The 20645-nt window shown below is 37.2% G+C and overlaps 1 protein-coding gene across 1 annotated transcript in view; it reads left to right on the forward strand.

Annotated features, from left to right (window-relative positions):
* aco1 (aconitase 1, soluble) overlaps positions 1–20645 on the forward strand; it is a 107758-nt gene that overhangs the window by 47031 nt on the left and 40082 nt on the right. Inside the window, exons 4-9 of the mRNA XM_039758087.1 lie at positions 5228–5365; positions 5930–6007; positions 9140–9209; positions 16770–16953; positions 19290–19429; positions 20018–20189. Of these exons, the coding sequence (XP_039614021.1) occupies positions 5228–5365; positions 5930–6007; positions 9140–9209; positions 16770–16953; positions 19290–19429; positions 20018–20189 (782 nt within the window). The remainder of the gene's footprint in view (positions 1–5227; positions 5366–5929; positions 6008–9139; positions 9210–16769; positions 16954–19289; positions 19430–20017; positions 20190–20645) is intronic.

The following is a 20645-nucleotide window of genomic DNA, read 5'->3' on the forward strand; positions in this document are numbered from 1 at the left end:
TCAAGTATATTTCTAGGAGGAAGTTTAGTGCATTTAAAGTTCAGAAGGACTTTCCATTTTACATTTATTTGGGAGTGACTCATGCACTTATGATTTGCACATTGTAAAATTGCTTCATTGTGAGAGTGTAGGGTGGGTCAGGTGGCTAGTGGGTTAAAATTGCCTCATAGTGAGAGTGCAAGGTGGGTCAGGTGGCTAGTGGGTTACTATATTATATATAGGGTGGTCCAGAACCAATTATGCAATTTTCATTATGCTATAACTTAAGTTTACTTATGTACTTTCCTAGGCATTGTATATAATACTAGGCAATATACAGAATGACTTGCCTGTTTGCCTTTTGGCTTTTCATAGAATGCCTAGGAAATGTTTATAATTGTAATAATATCATACTTTGACGTCCCATTTTTGGCATTTTGTAGATTACCTAGGCATTCTATGCAGTGCCTAATTTCACACATTGGTGTGCGTGTGTGTAAGACCACATGTAGACCACAGTTTTTGTTTTCCTTTCTTCTGTTGTCATTTGGTCATTGTTCAGCTATAATTTTAATGGACAGGTTTTGATGGTGTTTAAACATGTCTTGTTTTTACCTCAGAATTTTTTGCAGCGCTACCCTAGTACTTGCCGTAATGAAGAGACAATAATAGAAATAAATTTAATGGAATTTATTTTGGTAAATTCACACCATGTACCATACATTGGTTTAAGTATGGAGAAAGTTATATGCTGGGTAAAAAAATATACTTCATGGTTCAAGTTAAAGAGTGCATAGTTTTGCTTATATATTTTTCTCAGAAGACCAGAGGAATTGGTTTGATTGAATTAAGAAGCATTCTATTGTGTATTATCCATGCTTTTTGGAGGTATGAGGTTATGGGCATATAGAAAAATCTCAGGATTGATATCTGATACCTAAATTAAAACATTATATAATTTATTTAAGGCTGAGCCTAATTTAAGCCTTATTCCCAAAGATTTGGAAAGAATAATGTGGACAACTTTGACATTTAACACTAACCATGCCAAAATTAGATGTCATTACTCTCTGCATAAGTAATGGCTTTGAGGAACAGCAAAACTAAAGAATGTGGTAACGACTGTGAAAAGAGGACATGCAAGTAGTAAATGTGCTTGGGTGTGTAACAGCAGCAGGAAGACCAAGATAAGAAATATCAGGCACAAGGAGAGAGGCAGACGTATTCATATGATTGCATCTTAAGTAATGTCTACACACTTAAAGTAAGATGATACTCTACTGTATTTACAGTGTTATAGTCAAATATTTTCTTTAACAAAATTGATAGTATTAATAATTTCACTGTATTTGTAGCAAAGTTGCATCATTTGAGTTGAGTTGAGACATTTATAACAATATTGAGTCGGTGGTTCAACCTGCTCTTAACTTAAAGGGATGGTTTCAGGCACATTACAACCTAAATTATTCCTGCAATTTAGATTTTTAATAGTTTTACCAATTCATTGTCCATTCTTCTTACATTACATTAGTATTCATTTCCAGGCAGTGATATGATGGAATGTGGAACACAAGATTGTTTTTGTTCATTTTTTAAGTTTTTTCTCTTATCATTTGCTCCTTTTGCCTTTTTCCATGATGTAGTCCTGCCTCTCTGCACGTTTCCTTTTGTTTAGTCTTTGTTTCTTACTACAGCCCTTAGTGTAAAAAGTTTTTAAACCTTGAGCGGCCGATCCAGTAACGTGAAATTGGTTTATCCATATCAGCCTTTTTTTTTTTTTTCTTATTTTAAATAAAAAAAAAGAACAAGAAAGAAAACTTGATCGGAGCATCAAATTGATGACTGAAATTTGTAATTTGGTTCTTTGGTCCCCCATTTTTATCAATGATATGTATGATGAATAGAGAGCTGGTCACAGTATATCCCCTTCTTTCTAATCCATAATGTCATAGATGCCCCAACTACACACAACGCCCTTAAAATTGCATGCTCAACAGCCCATTTTAGCCATCACTACAGGTATTATTTGAAAGAAGTCTATAGTTGTAACACAAACAGAGAAGCTGATTTAATTCATCGTTTGAGCTAACACCTCTTTAATTTAGGCAACTGGTTGTGTGGTAAAGTAGCCCAGGCCATTTCATTTCAAGTGTCATACTATTCTTAACATATAACCCTTTCCAGCACATTATGAATGGATGGATAGATCGAAAGAAACTTGGCTTTTTATACTTTTGCTGAATTGCTAAAACACACTTTCTGAAATCTTGCATCTTTTTCTCAAAACAGTAAACACAAATCCCCATTCTGAAACTACACTCTTCTGACTCTTCTTGCAAAATCAAACAATCGCCTCAAAAGTTTTAGCTGTGATCAAAGCCAAACAATGTGTTCAGATCATACACAAAGCAGTCAAAATAAAAACACTACTGAGCAGTCATTGCACACTACATCACAAAATGGAAAACACTGTGTTTATAGGATGTAGCTCCAATAGAAATGTTCAGAGTTTACAATATAGTAAATTTATTTTTTTTATCTTCAAAAACACACAGAAAAAAAATAACTCGGTGGATTCAGCATTTACTGTACATAAAGTAAAAATAAAGTACTGGAAAGACAGAATTGCGGTAAATAAGAAGTACATTACAGTCCATAGCCTACAATGCACTGTAAATGGGACAAAATCAAAACAAGTGAGGTGTTCCGGGCATGTCTAACCGGGAGAAGGCCCCGGGGAAGACCCAGGACACGCTGGAGGGACTATGTCTCTCGGCTGGCCTGGAAACGCCTCGGGATTCCCCCGGAAGAACTAGTAGTGGTGGCCGGGGAGAGGGAAGTCTGGGTATCTCTGCTCAAGCTGCTGCCCCCGCGACCCGATCTCGGATAAGCAGAAGAGGATCGATGGATGATTGGTCATTTGGCCTTCGCCCTGTTTTTGGGCTGTATTAGGCCACAGCATTTCATCAGCATCACATGCATGCTCCCCCCCCTCTCCAGGCAACAGGTGAAGAACACTCTTGTGTGCCGAATCCAGCCTTGACACAACTCCACACCTATGTCACCACAGGCCAATTCCATGGCCTGGAGGAGATTTAACCTATTGTAGTGTTGTCTGTCATGTACATTCCACTGCCATATAGAAAAAAAACTCCTCTGTCAGGTTGAGGAAAGGGCGGAGTACAGTGGAAGGTACATGTTGATAAATTACTCATTGATGTTGTATCATTTGCAGTTGGCTGGCGCCCTGCCCGGGGATTTGTTCCTGCCTTGCACCCTATGTTGGCTGGGATTGGCTCCAGCAGACCCCCCGTGACCCTGTGTTCGGATATAGCAGGTTGATAATGACTGACTGTTGTATCATTCTATTATGTAACCAGCATGGTGAAAACTGACATTTGTACCATACTATAACATATGTAGGATGCTTGTTCAGCTCATGATCCTGCTCCTCAATTCCAAATGAGACATCTCAAAGACCACCAAGAAATGTAAAAAAATGCTGGTTGTTGTAACGCCCCAACGTGAAATGATGGAGAAGAAACCCACGGTTGTTTATGGCAGCACATAGTGTCACATTGCCACCACGCTGGCCAGGGACTTCAACAATTACCTGCTGGCCAATTATATTGCGGCCTGTCTTTCTACTGTTTGTGGGACTGAACCCTGCTTCATTTATGAAAATATATTCATGGTGTCTGTCCATGGAATTCAATTCAAACATTCTCTGTATGTAGAAATAGTTTTGCAAGTGCTACAGAAAGACAGACCTGTGCTGTAGAATACACTCTTGATTTACATACATTGTACATACTGTGATGTCATTGAGCTTGACAGTAGTATGTATACAGTAATATTATACTGCAAACAAAATACTGCTGTAAATTTGTCCGAATGTACACTTGCACATACTGAAATCGCAGCTCTTTCTGAGTTGCGCTCAAAGGGTACTCTGTACGCTTCATGCGCACCCTGTTGTGTTGGAGGACATGATTGATGGTGGAAAGGCTGAAACTGTTGATTCCTTCATAGTTTGTATTGTCTTCGATAATTCATTGTTGTATTTCGCACAGTCTGAATGTGCAGTTAAAAAAACATTCATTCAGTGCAGTACAAACAGTGATGGACTTTCCTCCCAGTCTACTGAAACGTCTGTATACAGTACTATTGTGAAACTTGACCAAAAAAACAGTTGTACTGTACCTGATCTCTTGTCTGAATCTCTGGATTATGGTGGACACAGAGAATCTACTGATATCGGGCTGTACTCTTTGTCCTTCCATGGACAAAAACTTGGTCTATGACAGCAGTTTGAATTTCATCAGAAATTACTACTCTTTGTCTTGCTCTTCCTCTGCCCCCTCCTCTTCGTCCTTGTACCCCAACTCCTAAATGCACTCATCCTCTGCATCTCTGATAGTTTCTGTTCATTGTTGATAAAAAAAAAAAGACCTTCACTAGCCTGTGTGCACCCTGAACTGGATTATATTGGTTGTGTTACATCATTTGAAACAAGTGTGATCAATTTTGAGTCATAGTGTTTAAATTATGAGAGCTGAGTATTTGTGTTTATCATTTGCCACTTGGGGTTACCATTATGCGTCACAAGTTCAGCGTCGTGCAGAATGTGTTTTATTGCATGAGAATGTGTTTAGAGTTTTGCAAATCGAGTCAAACAAATCTTCAAATTGTGTTTCACTAGGTGAAAATTGTTTATGGTATTGTCAAAAGAGAGAATGATTCAATAAATGAGTTCAAGCCACTGAGCTTGTGGTTCAGACAATGGGGTTTAGTGTTTTAGCAATTCGGAAAAACTGTATAAAACTCTTCAAATAAATAAATACATAAATAGAGACAGAAGTAATTACACACACACACACAAACCATAGGGTCTGAACAACACACCAGAATAACTGAAAAGAAAGAAACTTTCTGACTTGAGTGACAGTCACAGTGAGGCTCTATAAAGGCATATTGCTGTTGATATAAAGGAGCCCCAGTGCTGTTTCTTGACACACTTCTGCCGTGTAGTTTTTTTGGCATTAAAGTCCTCAGTGTTAGTGTGTCAGAGAGAGGACAGTAACGTTCAAGAATTTAAATGGTGAGATGGCACAGTATACTCACTTTGTATGCTCTTTTCAACACTAGTGAATGCAGCTTGCCGTGAATTTGGTAATCTGATTTCAAATTAAAACATGCCGTGGTGGTATCTGGTTTCTCATTGCATATTTCTATTTTTATTTTACAGAGGAGTGCCAGCTGTGGTGGACTTTGCTGCCATGAGAGACGCTGTTAAGAGCCTTGGTGGAGATCCGGAAAAGATTAACCCTATCTGTCCAGCTGACTTGGTCATTGACCATTCAATTCAGGTTGACTTCAACAAAAGGCAAGTTGCCTCATTTCTAAATATAAAGTGCAGTTATTGTAAAATATATATTATTTGTCCTGCAGTAAAAGAAAATGAATTGTAGAACATTTTGTATTTTTGTGTCAGAATCTGTTTATAATACTGAGATTCAACCAGAGACAAGGGCCAGATGCAAAATCAAAAAAGATTTATTCTTGAAAGTGCCCCTGATTTTTTTTTTTTTTTTAAATAATGAATTGTCATTTTCTAGTGCTGAATAGATAAGAGAGAGTTACTCTATAAAACAGATGACTGTTTAAGGCGAATTTACAATATTCAGAACGACCCTCTACCCCAAAATGCTATAATGCTGCAACGATAAAATTGAAAACTAACATTTGTGTATTTCAAAGTTTGTAGCAGCAGCTATATTACAGCTTCATAAAGCTATGTAGCAAATAAAATTATGCAACAGAAAAAAGGTAGTTTAAAGAAAAAAAAAAAGAGAAAAATCTTTTTTATGAAAGTACGTGAGTGCCTCAAATGTGACTGTGTTTTCAAATGAGTCACAGTAACACTAGTAATTTAAGACAACATTTACAGGTGCGTAAAAGAGCAGAATCTGGTCAGTTCGCTGCTCAGCAGGACAAATGAAAGCCTGAAGCAACTCCAAACTGACAGGTAGCGCGTCTTTTCTCTTTGTTTTCCGTAGACCTTGCTCTCCTTTGTTTATTTTTTCTATTCATATTCATTTTCTTTAATATCCATACTGTATGCAGGCTATGTAATTGACATCCAATCGAACAGATGGTTCAAGTGTTTCAATCTTAGACAAATACGTTCAAAAGTACTTTAACTGTAAGATATGAGACATAAAGTAATATCAGACTTTCAGTACAGTTTATATGAAGTATCTTTCATTTAACAGCATTAATTAATCGCAAATTAAATTTGTGGAAATGCTTTAATTATTTCCACTTGTACAGTAAATGCAGAAACACAATAGCTAATTGCTCACTGGTAGAATGAGGGTTACTTTGCACAAAGTTAAACACATCTACTCCAGCATTTGAGTATCTGATTTAATTATTACTAATCATAGGGCATCTCTTTACTTTAACATTTTGTATCCATAAAATGGCATTTCTCCTAGTTGTACAACCAGCAAGCCATGTTTGCTCCGCCTTGAAGTACTATATTGAGAGAGGAGGGGAAAGGAATGATGTCTTTCCCCAAAAAACTACTGTGGAATTTAAAGATATATATATTTTTAATATATATTTTCAAAATATACCGGTCCAGTTTAAACAATAAATACCATTCTCATCATATTAAATTGAATCTGTATTTTATGTATTCGCTCACACAATCCAGTGCCATGACACATAGTGCATGTATGAAAGTCATGTAGAGCTCAATTAAACCAAGTAAGAAAAGTGCTAAGCAGGCAGTTGTTGGCAGGATGTAATACATACTTATTATTGTAGTTCTAATACCAATCCCCAGAACACCTGGTAGAATTGGCTTACTAAATTTTTGAAATTTTACTAAAAATACATAAAGCCCTTGGGAGGGGAATAAACACTTTCCACATCAGATTTGGAGCATACCTTTACTGAAAATTAAGCCATCTGTTGTGTTTGTCATGGGAATCTGCACTCAGTCCTTGCAACTCCTATTAGAAAAAGCAAGACAAATACGTACCGGGGTTAGTACCTGGCATTCCTAACTATTTACATTCAAGGTAATAAGTGAATTAAAAATCATACACCCGCAGGACTTTGAAATATTATGAGTTTCTTTTCACAGTCCATAGAAAAACTCAGTTTGTGGAGAATGAAAATTTTTAACAAAGGTAAATGGACCATGTACACCATGTAATGTAGGATATAAATGAAAAAGTTGCAGAGAGTGAATGCTTGAAATGAATGAATTAGTGTGTAATTATGTAGCTAAGAATGGTTACTGAATTATTCAAATTCAGTTTATTCTTATAGGATTCTTTTCAGAAGTCCGATTTAGACCATATCAGCAAGTTAGTAAAAATAAAAACTATAACGTTCAATTTTATTTAAAAATACCGGTACCCAAGGCTACTGTGCAACAGTACACATAAAATCAAACAATCCAATGTACAAACAAAGTTAAGAAGGCAACATTAAAAAGATTAGGTTTTAAGTCTAGATTTAAAAAACAGAAAATGAGGCACATGCAAAGGCAGAGCATTCCATAGCCGTGGCTGTGATGCACTAAAAGCCCTGTTGTCCATAGTGCGCAGTCTGCATAATGGAATAGTTAATAGCAAGGAGTCAGAAGAACCAAGTGAACATGATGGGAGTATGTGGACAGATTGAAGTAGACAAGTGAGGTGGGGACTAGACCATGAAGAGCTTTAAAAACTAAAAGAAGTTTATATTAAATACGGAAGGGAACAGGTAGCCAATGCAATTTTAGAAGTCTAGGAGTCATATGCTGACAGGATTTTAAGTGGGTAACCACTCTAGCTGCTCAATTCTGTACATATTGTAATTTATTTAGACTTGAAGCAGTGATACCAAACAGCAATGTATTGCAATAGTCAAGTCGCGAAATGACAAAAGCATGAATAAGCAACTCAGTTACACTATATTATTGAGCAATGGACGCAGCCTTGAAATTTGCTTAAGGTAGAAAAAGGTAACATTGGTAATATTATTAATATGAGGAACAAAGAGTGTAGGATCAAGGATTAACACCAAGATTTTTAACCTGCGCAGACAAGGATGTAATAAAGTCGGGATTTTTACTAAGGAATTGTCTATTTTCTTTAAAGTGCCTGGAGATGCAATAATTAAAGCATCAACCTTATTTAAATAGAAATTTCTAATTGTTTGACTTATGAGGAAAGTTTGGAATCTTGGAGGGGTGGGTCAAGCATGGAGTACGGCATGCCAGTTTGCAGGAAGAGTCGCAAAAGAAAGATCAAAGAGCAGCCCAGAGTGTCCATGGTCCTTTTATAATAGCTTAAAGAGTATCCATCTATCCATTTTCTGTACCTGTTTTTTTTTTCCATTGCAAATCCTATCAAGGGGGCACAAGAATAACAAAGCTTATTCATACTTATATCTGAATTTACTAATACCTGAGCAATTGAGCATCACAAATCAACTTGCATGTGCTTGGAATATTTTAATAAACAAGAGCATTTTAATTTCGGGAAGAATATGTGGTCAGCATTGACCTGTTGGTGATTTTGTGTTGAGCACAAAGGCAGTGTATTACTGATAATGCTATATGCAACCAGTGCTGACATTATTTTATTTTGTGCATGCATATAAAACTCAAAATAGAGACCATAGGTTGGTTATATATATATATATATATAATTAAAATTGTTTTGTGGGAAATGCCCATGCAAACATAGGGAGCATATGCAAACACATAGTGTAAGAATGCCAGATATTGAACCTTGGCTTCTGGGGCTTTCAATTGTCAATTCTAACTTTAGCAACATTTTGCTACCTGAAAATTTTTAAATAATTTAATTAACGTGTGTGTATCTAAAATATTGAGCCTTTGCTGTTGAAATTAGAGCATATTTGTTTGTACAGTTCATTAAACTATTGGTAATAAAATTAAAAACTGACTTGGGCCAACAGAAGTGTTTTGGGTTTTTTTTTTTTATATATAATTTTCTTCCCCTTTTATTTTATATATCAGTCATTCATGTATTATTATTTTTACCTTATGATATGACATAACATTATATATCTTTTGTGCGATAACTGAATCATTTTATTTTCTCTTTATTAATAATGTTTTGTCTTTGTGAAGTAGTGACAGTTTACAGAAGAATCAAGATTTGGAGTTTGAAAGAAATAAAGAGAGATTTCAGTTTTTGAAGGTATGTTCTGTTTCATAATTCTAACCTATCTGGTTCATTTGCAACAAATTTGTATATTTAGTTGGAGAATAGTTAATATAACACTACTTTCTGTAGATCATCAGCTTTGTACTCTGCTACAGCCCTAAGAAAACAATGTAAGTCAGATACATTGCAGTTTTTCATTAAAACTCCAAACCATCTTGTTACTCCGCATATCTTGACAGTAAATTCCCGTTGTTTGTGACTGAGGAGACTGCATGAGAAGTACAACTGTCTAGAGCTAATGTTTCTCCTTCCATATACAGTTGGACTTCGGTATGTCACAATACCAGAACACTTATGTTTGTTAGCAATACCAGTGAAATTTTATGATACTCAATGCCTTTCAATACTACTGCAAAAAACAGAAATCCTATTCAGTGGCTTCATATTAAAGTACTTCCATTATTGAAATGAAGAATATTGTACCTTTTTCTGTAGTACATTGTACAACAGATAAATAGTAACAGTAACAACAGCTTTAAAAAAAGGTCTATCCTTCAAATAGTTATCATTTAAAGAAACAAGTATTGGAATTCATAAATATCAAAGTACAACGCAGGGCTTGAATTTTAATGTGTGGCAGACCTAAGAATGCCACCAGTGTACAAGAACAAATGGGAGGTTTGATTTCCTTGGGATTTCAGCATTGGGGTTATAAAGAATGATACCATTATGAAATCTAGAGAACATTAGAATGATCTAGATGAGAAAAGGCCATTTAGCCCAACAAAGCTCATCAGTCCTATCCTCTTAATTCTTCTAAAATTATATCAAGTTGAGTTTTGAAAGTCCCTAAAGTCCTACTGTCTGCCACACTACTTGGTCACTTATTCCAAGTGTCTGTGGTTCTCTGCATGTAGGAAAAACTCTTAATGTTTGTGCGAAATTCGCCTCGATTTATCTAATCAGGTGCACGTTCTAGATATGTTGTAACATTTTCTGTCAGTAACTGAAAATTACTGCTTAAAACCAATGGTCAATATAAAAATTCAAACATTATCACATATGGTATGCACTGTTGAATTAGTGAATTCCAAGATATCCTAATAATATTTCCATTTAAAGCTGTTTTTAACAACATGCTTTTAAAGTCTGGGTTGTCAGTAAACCAGTTTGTTAGTTTTGTAGCATTTGCCTATTGTAAGATTTATATTTGCATCATTAGTTAAGAAATATTAATAAACAGTAATTTAACAGTTTAGATTAGATAAACTTTATTAATCCAAAGGGGGAAATTCAGATGAGTCATCCATCCATCCATTATCCTCCTCCGCTATATCCTAACTACAGGGTCACGGGGTCAGATGAGTCAAATTAATATCAATTTTCAATATCAGAAGCTCATGGTGATTTAATTTTCCAAACCTGCGCCTTCTTTTTTTTTTACGTTTGTCCAGCTTTAAAGCTTCCTGTGTGAAAACTTGTCAGTTTTACGCTAATCTTTTATTTATAACAGCCTTTGTTTTCAAAGTTTTTTTTACATCAGTGGTCAGACTTTGCGTTTGTTTGTCTGTCTGCAAATAAGAAAATTACTTGGGCTCTTGTTACCTGTACTCACTAAATTTATAACTGTGAGAAAGCATTACATTCTTCAGTGTGTCTTTCAAATATATGTTGTGTGCTTTCACTTATGGGTTATACTAATGAACATTAGTTTACCTTTAAAAGCCAAATGAATGACACCACCTCAGTGCTGGCAGATTCACCTTAAACAATGAAGTACTGTATATGCTCGCGTTTAAGTTCTCCCACATACAAGTCGGGGCTTATATGACCAAAATATATAATATACTGGAAAAAATATAAGTCGAATGGGCAAATCTCCCGCTGTTGGTCCAAGAGATTATGATATGCTAACACCCACCTGAGAGAGTAACCACGGAGCACACTGCCTTTTTGTTTTCTATGTATGTGCCCACGTGACCACACAGTAATACCCGAACTATTCCGAAGCGATGTTTGTGCTGTTTTTGTGTTTTTTGTATCTCACACCCTCATACACATTTATGGTAAGAGCATCCCTTATCTACGATGGAGCGTTCGATCAGAAGAAAATATGAAGCTGGTTTTAATTTAAAAGTTGTTGAAGTGGCAAAAGAGATTGGAAACTGCGCTGCTGCAACAAAATTCGATGTGTCTGAGAAACTGGTACGAGATTGGAGGAGGCAAGAAGATGTAAAAAAAAAAAAAATGTAAGTGTCGTATTTTTGAATGAATGGGTGTATAAGTCAGGGTCTGATTTTATGACCCTACTTATACACGAGTATATACAGTATGCTGTTTTTCGTGTTCTACTAACTGCAAGTTTCTGTGATTTCATGTCTCTTTTAATGAGGTACATGACATTTTAATAGGGAGATGTGCTTTGTCCATCAAAGCAATGAAACACTAAATTACATTTTATTTTGGTATTAATTAATGGAGCAGTCGCCGGAGTTAAAAAGCCAGACTGCCAGTTCATTTGAATCTTGCCTCGATGGTTGCTGTTCTTACTGATGCCAGTCCTCCAACATCACACAGTCATAAGTGTATATGCGTAACTGTGGATGTGTGCATCTCCCCCAGAAACTGAACTGTATTACGCTAGTTAGAAAATAAGAGGATGCTTGGACTGACTAATGCTGTAGAATTGCTCATTACAATCAGAGAATGAACACAGTCTCCATTCATTTATTGGGACTGTGTAGAACAGTGGTCCCCAACCTTTTTAACACCAAGGACCACTTTACTAGAAGCAAATTTTTCTAGGGACCGAGAGGGGATTGGGGCTGGGTTCGTAGGGCAGTTTTATACACAATTTACATTACATTAGGGCAGCAGTAGCTCAGTCGGTAGAACGGGTTGTCCAGCAATCGGAGGGTCGCAGGTTCGATCCTGGCTCCCGGCATGAGAATGCAGCTGTTGTGTCCTTGGGCAAGACACTTAACCTACCTTGCCTGCTGGTGGTGGTCGGAAGGATTGGTGGCGCCAGTGTTCGGCAGCCTCACTTCTGTCAGTGTGCCCCAGGGCAGCTGTGGCTACATAGTAGCTTATCACCACCAGCGTATGAATGTGTGTGTGAATGGGTGAATGACTGTTGTGTTGTAAAGCGCCTAGGGGGGTTCTTGAACTCTAGTTAGGCGCTATATCAAATACAGGCCATTTACCATTTTACATTCCTATTATTCTTAACTTATAATATTGTAATAGAAATTATACAGCTTACCATAATGCCGAATCAGTGGGTTTTCCAGCAATCTGGGGATGATGGGAGACAGTGACACACGAAGTGTGTTTCTTATGCTCAGGCTACTCCGTAATCTCGTTTTCATTGCTGTCACTGCAGAAAACGCTGCCTCACAAAGATAGGATGTTGGAAATGGAAACCGCTTCAATAGCTTCTTACGTGTTATTTTAATCATCTCCTGTCTACAAGTTATCCATCCATCCATCCATTATCCAACCCGCTATATCCTAACTACAGGGTCACGGGGGTCTGCTGGAGCCAATCCCAGCCAACACAGGGCGCAAGGCAGGAAATAAACCCTAGATAGCACACCAGCCCACTGCAGGGCAGACACACACACACTCACGTAGCACACACTAGGGACAATTTAGGATCGCCAATGCACCTGACCTGCAGGTCTTTGGACTGTGGGAGGAAACTGGAGTACCTGGAGGAAACCCACGCAGACGTGGAGAACATGCAAACTCCATGCAGGGATGACCCGGAAAGCGAACTCGGGTCTCTTAACTGCGAGGCAGCAGCGCTACCCACTGCGGCACCTTTCTGCCCGTCTACAAGTTATGCCAACGAGAATTTTTCTCAGCATTTCCTTGCGATAATACACTTTCAGGGTGCGAATGATTCACAAACCCAATGGCTGAAGCACTGCTGTGCAACTGAGTGGGAGGAATTCAACACGAACATTATCTAAATGCGCAAGCATGTTGTGGGCAGGACAGTTACCAATCAGAAGACGAATCATCCTTTCCTTCTCCTTCATATTGTGAGGTTTCTGAACTCTTTTGGAATCCCCTCACCGAACGGGAACGTCACGCTGAAGTGCGTCCCAAAGCACTTCTGTGTAAGGTTGTTTGTCCGTTACCGGGGCTGGGAAACCTCAGGCACACAGTGTGTTGTCACGTTGATGGAGGTCCCATGAGAGTTTTAAAAACCTCATGTTTTCTTGAATGAGTGCCGCATTAATAGGAATGTTTCTTGAACAAGCGCCAATGAACCACATGAAAACGGCTTTTTTGGCGTCTTCAAGTCCAGCAGTTCGCATATGTTTGCAACCCAAGATTTATCTTCTTTTTTTGCATATAACAAAGATCATATGCATTGCATTTGTCATTCAAACAGATTGCACATCACATTAACACTGTTTTCATTTTTTCATGTCTGCCGCTTCTATAGGAGGGTGACATTGAGTTAACCGGTGGTTGGAGACCCCTGGTGTAGAACATTAAAAAGCAATTAATCTCATTATCCTTTCATCTCCTTTTACAAATGTGTGACAATACAAGTTAAGAGATTACACCTCATCTGATCAGTAATGTTATTTCGCTTTCAAAGTACACACATCTGTTTATGAATTAGTTTTTATTCCAGTTTTTATGATGTATTGTTCGTTCAGGAGTTATTTGTCACCTCGCAGTCACACAGTAAATCTGATACTGTAAAAGAGATGGTACTTTTACATTTTTTGAACTTCCATCCATCCATTATCTAACCCACTATATCCTAACTACAGGGTTATGGGGGGTCTGCTGAAGCCAATCCCAGCCAACACAAGGTGCAAGGCAGGAAACAAACCCTGGGCAGGGCGCAAGCCCACTGCAGGGCACACACACACACCCACCAAGCACACACTAGGGACAATTTAGGATCGCCAATTCACCTAACCTGCATGTCTTTGGACTGTGGGAGGAAACCGGAAAACCACGCAGACATGTGGAGAACATGCAAACTCCATATAGGGAGGACCTGGGAAGCAAACCCAGGTCTCCTAACTGTGAGGCAACAGCGCTACCCACTGCGACACCGTGCTTCCCTTAAGTAATCAGAAAACATTAATTTTAACACAAAATTGAAAATACTATGACAACAATCAAAAGAGTTTAAATAAGAAATAGAAAGTAGCTTGCATTAATACCTAAATTTTTGAATTACAGTATGAAACGTGTATAAAAGAGATTATAAAGAACCACTCATTCTAAAGCTTTCATAATTTTAGAGGGATGGGTGCATATATTTGTATTGCTTAGTGGGAGGTCTTTTCAGACAATGTTGTGTTTGTGCTAAATACATCCATGGAACTTAGTTTTATTTATTTTTACCCCTTTAGTGTGTGTGGGTTGTTGTGTGTGTGTGTGCGCGTTTTTTTTTTTTTTTTTTAACTCGCTATGGTAATCGGCTTATTGCAAATTGTGTCTATTTTTCTTGAGCTGAACTGTGCCAAAGCTATAACATTTTGCTTAAACTTGTTCTGAAAACCAGCCCTGCTTGTACCGTGGCTTTAAAGTACAAGCGTCAGAAACCTAAAAGAGATGGTGTTTAGTTTGAGAGTACACAGGTTGGCACATGCATAATAAAGAAAGAGAACATGAAGTACTTTCAAAAAGCAGATGTTATGGTGAAGTGAAATTTGAATAATTCTATTTTCTCAGTTTTCTTCCTAGTTACAGTATGCAGCTGTCAAATCAGAAGTGAGCTAATTCTTTGAAACTGCTCATTCTAGTGGTTATATGCAAGTCACAGAAAAATCAACATGTTATACTCAGTTTATTTAAGTATACTTAAAACTGTCATTACAAACAGGTTTCATTTTATAAAATAGAGGCATCTTGTAGTTGTAGTATTGTTTTGGATTTTGGGAAGGGGGGTTGTTGGTTCAAATCCTGCTGCTGACACTGTCGCCATGAGCAAGTCGCTTCACCTGCCTTTGCTCCACTTGGTAGATCAAAAGAAATGTAACCAATTGTATCTCAGACATTGAAAGTCACTTTAGATGAAGGCATCAGCCAATAAGTAAATGTAATATAAATGTAAATGAAATGGGGGAGTGGTGGTTAGTTTGCGATGAAAGTCATTGTAATTCAAGGAAACCAATGACTCGGTGAATCAATCTGGATCATTTCACTAAACTAAAACAGAACTAAAGAAATAACACTGAACAACGGGATACCCATCACCTGTTAAAGCTTGCCAAGTGGTGCACATGAAATATGAAGTTTAAACGGGGAGTTGTATTACACATGTAACTGTTTCAGGGAAGGTGCTATATAATAGTCATAAAAAGTTACACTGCTGTATTAAGAAAAAAATGTACACTTGAAAGAAGTTTTTTTAGATTGTGGACTAAGGCCAGAATTCTTAAAAGCAACATCAAGTGATAATATTCCAAGGTGTGCTTCAGAAGTGCAGTGCTCATGTGGGAACAACGACTCTTTATTTCATTTGCTGTATTTTGCACATGTCTGCTACACAACAGATCATCATGGCTCTGAATTTCAAACCATCTACACTGTAACTTATTTATATTCTTGCCAAGCACGACTTCAAGTCTGTAGTGTTCTGGTGTCGATTTTAGAGTTCCAAAGTCATAGAAGATGGTTATCAGCTTTAGGTGCTTGGTCTCTTTTAAATTTAATCAAATGTATTTCACTTTTAATTTGTGTGCTGTGGGAATTTTCTTTGCTACCATTTGAGACATCAGACATTACATCTTCCTAGTTCTTTCTGGTCAAGTATATCCATTTGATATTAATGGAAGAAATGTGAGGTAGCTGTTGATGTGTGGTTCAGTCGACACAAAAACAGTAACTTCATGAAAATAAAAGGTAAAGGAAATTTAAATAGCAGTTGAAATATTGCATATATTAGCACATCGTGACTGGCAATAACCACTACGGCTGAAGTGCTCTATTTTTTAATACTGACATGAGCGTAGAGGTCCGGTTTATTTTAAAACTTGAATGCAGGTAGCAGATAATCGTTCCACAGTGAGTTCCCACTTGGAAGAGTGTTTGCATGAATTTTTAACTGGGAACCACAAAAGTCGAATATTTTCCAGAGTACGTAAACTCGGCATTTTACCCTACTCTAAGGAGTATTTGTCAGATTGAGGGCTCTTTTCTCATATATGTATATTTGTGATTATTGGTTAAGTTTTAACAAAATGTGCTGTTGGTAAATTGGTAAGTAAAGCATCAACACAGACAAAATGACTACAAACAGCTTTCATAATATGCAAATGAATGTCATATCATTGTGCAGAAGATATCAACTATCAGCAAGTAGTTTGCCAAGGGTCAGCTGTCAGATATTAACAGCATTAATAAATCCATTGTGCCACCTGCCAGCCTAAAAGCAACTTTTTGCCTTCAATAATGGGAGTATAACCAAGAAGTAGGAACAAGTCTAAAAGCGTTGTGTTCATCAGAGTAGAGTAGATGATCATTTTGGTTCATTACAAGTAGAACAGTTAATAGTACAAAGATGGATACTGTGTCTGAAATGTGTAACTTTGAGTTTCTCTTTTTACAATACAGTGGGGCTCACAGGCATTTAAAAACATGAGGATAATTCCACCCGGGTCAGGAATAATTCATCAAGTGAATCTAGAACATCTTGCGAGGGTGGTATTCAAATACAATGCCTTTTACTACCCTGACAGTCTTGTTGGTACCGACTCTCATACCACAATGATTGATGGCCTTGGAGTCCTAGGCTGGGGTAAGCTTACCTTGATAGATCTTTGTAATTAGAAGTGTGTTGATTTGTGTGTGAGGAAGATTAACGGGACTGGGGGCAGTCATGGTTAATGTGGAAGAGATGATTCCTGACATTCTAGATTAGGTGGTGAATTGATTTATCTCTTATTTATCTGTGTTTGAAGAGGATTCTTTTTTTATTTAATTTGATGCCCTGTACCCTCAGCCTAGTCTGATTCACCTGGGCATCTTGTAATTCATGACAGAGGGACACCGTAAGTGACAAAAAGATACGCATACTCTAAACAACATTGTTAATAGTGCAAAAGAAAATGGATCTTTATTATGATAGGTTCATTGACAAGTCCGTAAAAGATCAAATTTGTGCACTCTTTAGATCCAGTCTACAATAGTGTCAAGTCATAATAAGTAAATTAGAAAAATAAATCTAAATACTATTACTGGTTTAGACAGATATCCATCTGTGTCTTAAAACAAGACCATAAAACCCATCTCGCATGAACCCCACTTAAGCTACTGAATTGGAAGTAATAATAACCCAACACATCATCCCAACTACAGTGATTAGCTCCATGCCCCATTCCTTAGAGACACACACAGGCCCAACTATTAAGCACTGTTTGTTTTATTTACTTCACAACTTTATACAAATGCCTTGCCTGTAACTAGTTCAACACCTTCATTTTTTGTGCTCTTTCGAAGGCCCAGTCACAAAGCATTTCCCTGTTCACCCCGATCCACACATCATTTGCGCAATGCTAGTCCCCTTTATTCTAATTAGGGCTTAGTCTGTGAATCTCTCCTCCCTGTTAATCCTCTGATTTGTACAGCAGGTCAGATTCACCATCTGCAAAATCTAAGAACAGCACAGATGTCGAATTCTCAAGTAAAGACCTATTCAGACGACTCGGCCTTCACTTTTGACTCCTGATTCTCCTCTGACTCTTTCACAGCCATTAAATACTGCTTTCCCCGATAGTGCACTACTATCTGTACCTGTTTGGGTTTGCCTTTGCTGCCTACAGCACACTGGGTATGCTAGCTGTACCATGTGCAAACCTCCATTTCCCCTCACTGTTAGCCAACACTGTCTAGTAGTACTAACGAGTCTCTCTCTGTGTATGCACAAACAAACCAATAGATGACTTTACACTTCAATTTACTGGCATTTGCCCGACACCGCCTTCCCAGTGAAACACCCCAGCTGTTGGGATGCCTAATATGCTCCATGCCACTCATAACATTAAATGCACTGATACCTCCACTCTAGATAAGTGCACATATTCTTTGCCAGTATGCCAAAACTTGACAGCACTGTGGCATGACCCGTCATACTTAATGCATATTGTATTTTTTAAAGTGTAATTAAAGTGATTTGTAAAAAAAAAAAAATACACCAACATCATCCCTAAGTTGTAGCATATTTACTTACTACTTCTTTTACATGAACTATATAAATAAAAAGAAAAATGAAAAGCACTGAAACTTAACTTTGTTTGCAATGCGTATTTTTTAAGTTCTGTGCGAGTACAATCAAGAGCATCCTCGTTAGAATACCATTAGTCAAAGTCACTCGGGACCCTTCATTCAGTTCTGTTCCCTCTGTGTTTCCAGAACCTTCCTCCACATGTCTTGGGACTCTTCATCCCTCTCTCTCTCTCTTGCCCTCTGTGATCCTCTGTGCCCAGATTCTTACCCAACATTTCCATTCTCCTGGACCTTTATATGCTCTCTCTTAGTCCAATCTAGCAGAGGTTGTTTTCCAACCATTGCCGCAATGCTGTGCTAGCCTCTCACTTGAAAACACCTCTTGTCATTTTTTCTGTTGATTTCATGTAAATCATCTTCTTTTTGTGCTGTTGGCAATGCGGATCAACATATGATATGACCCCAAAATTAGTAAATGTCTTTAGTAAATTATTGCCAGTCCCGTGGGTGACTGAATATCTTATGGTCAGTGATGTGGGGAGAGCACATTCTCCTTGCATTTCTTTTTCAGTCTGGCGGTTGACACTTGCCCTTCTTGATTTCTCATACAAGTTCCATTTATACCTTTAGTATACTTTTGTTCTTTACAGATTAATGTTGGAAGGGATATTTTTATTTTTGTAATTGCATAACTCTGAATTCTTTATGTATTTATTTTCTCCAATAAAAGTAATGTGTGGCCTCTGAGAGTTCGATTTGGCTTGTGATATACCATCCATTTTAGTAAAAGCAGTTCCTAGTGTTGTTTTTTTATAAATAAATAATATTCTTAGGAATAGGTACCTAAAAATGATTTTGTTTTGTTATCATTAAGCTTTCACGTTGATATAATTACTCATTTTTGTGTAGGAGTGGGTGGCATTGAAGCTGAAGCAGTGATGCTGGGTCAGCCAATCAGCATGGTTCTTCCAGAAGTCATTGGGTATAAGGTGTACGGTGTGCCAAATCCGCTGGTCACTTCAACTGACATTGTTTTAACTGTAACCAAGGTAGTAATCCTTTTACTTTGTGCCATGAGCATAAACTCTGTATGTAATGTTTTTAACTATTCATTAAATGTTTTACACATTATAAAGTGTTCATTACTCAGATTTTGACCTGCCCGTTTTTTAAAAATTCTTAAAAGGTTTATATGCTTTACAATGTGAGTAATAGATACGTATTACTGAATTTCCCATAAAAACATATTGGATTTATGAGCAAATAATTGCTTATTGCCCAAATAACTAACTTCGAAATAATTTTCTTTCACAGTGCTATATTTCAGGTTACATTTTGTATAGTCCTTTTGTACTCCTAATTTTTATTTTATTGGTTTGAGTTCACTGATCTCAACCTGATCTGTATTGAGTGGGTCTGAGAATGACATCTGCTAATCAAAGAATTTGTGGAGTTTTTTTTATTTTTTCTGTCCTCCCTGGCCATCGGACCTTACTTTTATTCTATGTTAATTAGTGTTCCCTAATTTTAATTATTTATTTTGTCTTTTTTCTCTTTCTTCATCATGTAAAGCACTTTTAGCAACATTGTTTGTATGAAAATGTGCTATATAAATAAATGTTATTGTGTCTTTATAGCATCTGCGACAAGTTGGAGTGGTTGGAAAGTTTGTAGAGTTCTTCGGGCCTGGTGTTGCTGAGCTCTCTATTGCTGACAGAGCCACTATAGCAAACATGTGTCCAGAGTACGGTGCCACTGCTGCCTTTTTTCCAGTTGATGATATCAGCATACAATATTTAAGACAAACGGGTAAGAAAAATATATGAACACCTCTTACATAATGAATCAGTGGTTATTTTTTTTAAAGTTTCTGTTAATTTACTTTTCTTAATGCTGAGTACTGACTATTTTTTAGTATCTATTCATAATGTTAATGCCATTATGAATAATGCTGCATGTCCGCTCTCTGACACACCAACACTGAGTACTTATAGCCAACAAATTATTCAGTAGAAGTGTGTCATGAAATGCTACTAGGGCTCCTTTATACCAAGAACAAAGCATCTGCATAATGTCTCACTGTGACAGCCAAGTCATAATTTTTCATTCTTTTATTTACTTGCTTTATAGTCATTCCGGTGTGTGTTCAGACCAAAGTGTGCTTGTATATTTTGTATTTATTTATTTAAAGAGCTTCTACAAATAGCCAAATGTCCTTCTGAAGACAAATATATTTATTTACAGTAATAACTGTCCTCCCTTCCC

This window comes from Polypterus senegalus, chromosome 7, assembly GCF_016835505.1.
Source record: "Polypterus senegalus isolate Bchr_013 chromosome 7, ASM1683550v1, whole genome shotgun sequence".
In the NCBI taxonomy this organism is placed as follows: Eukaryota; Metazoa; Chordata; class Cladistia; order Polypteriformes; family Polypteridae; genus Polypterus; species Polypterus senegalus.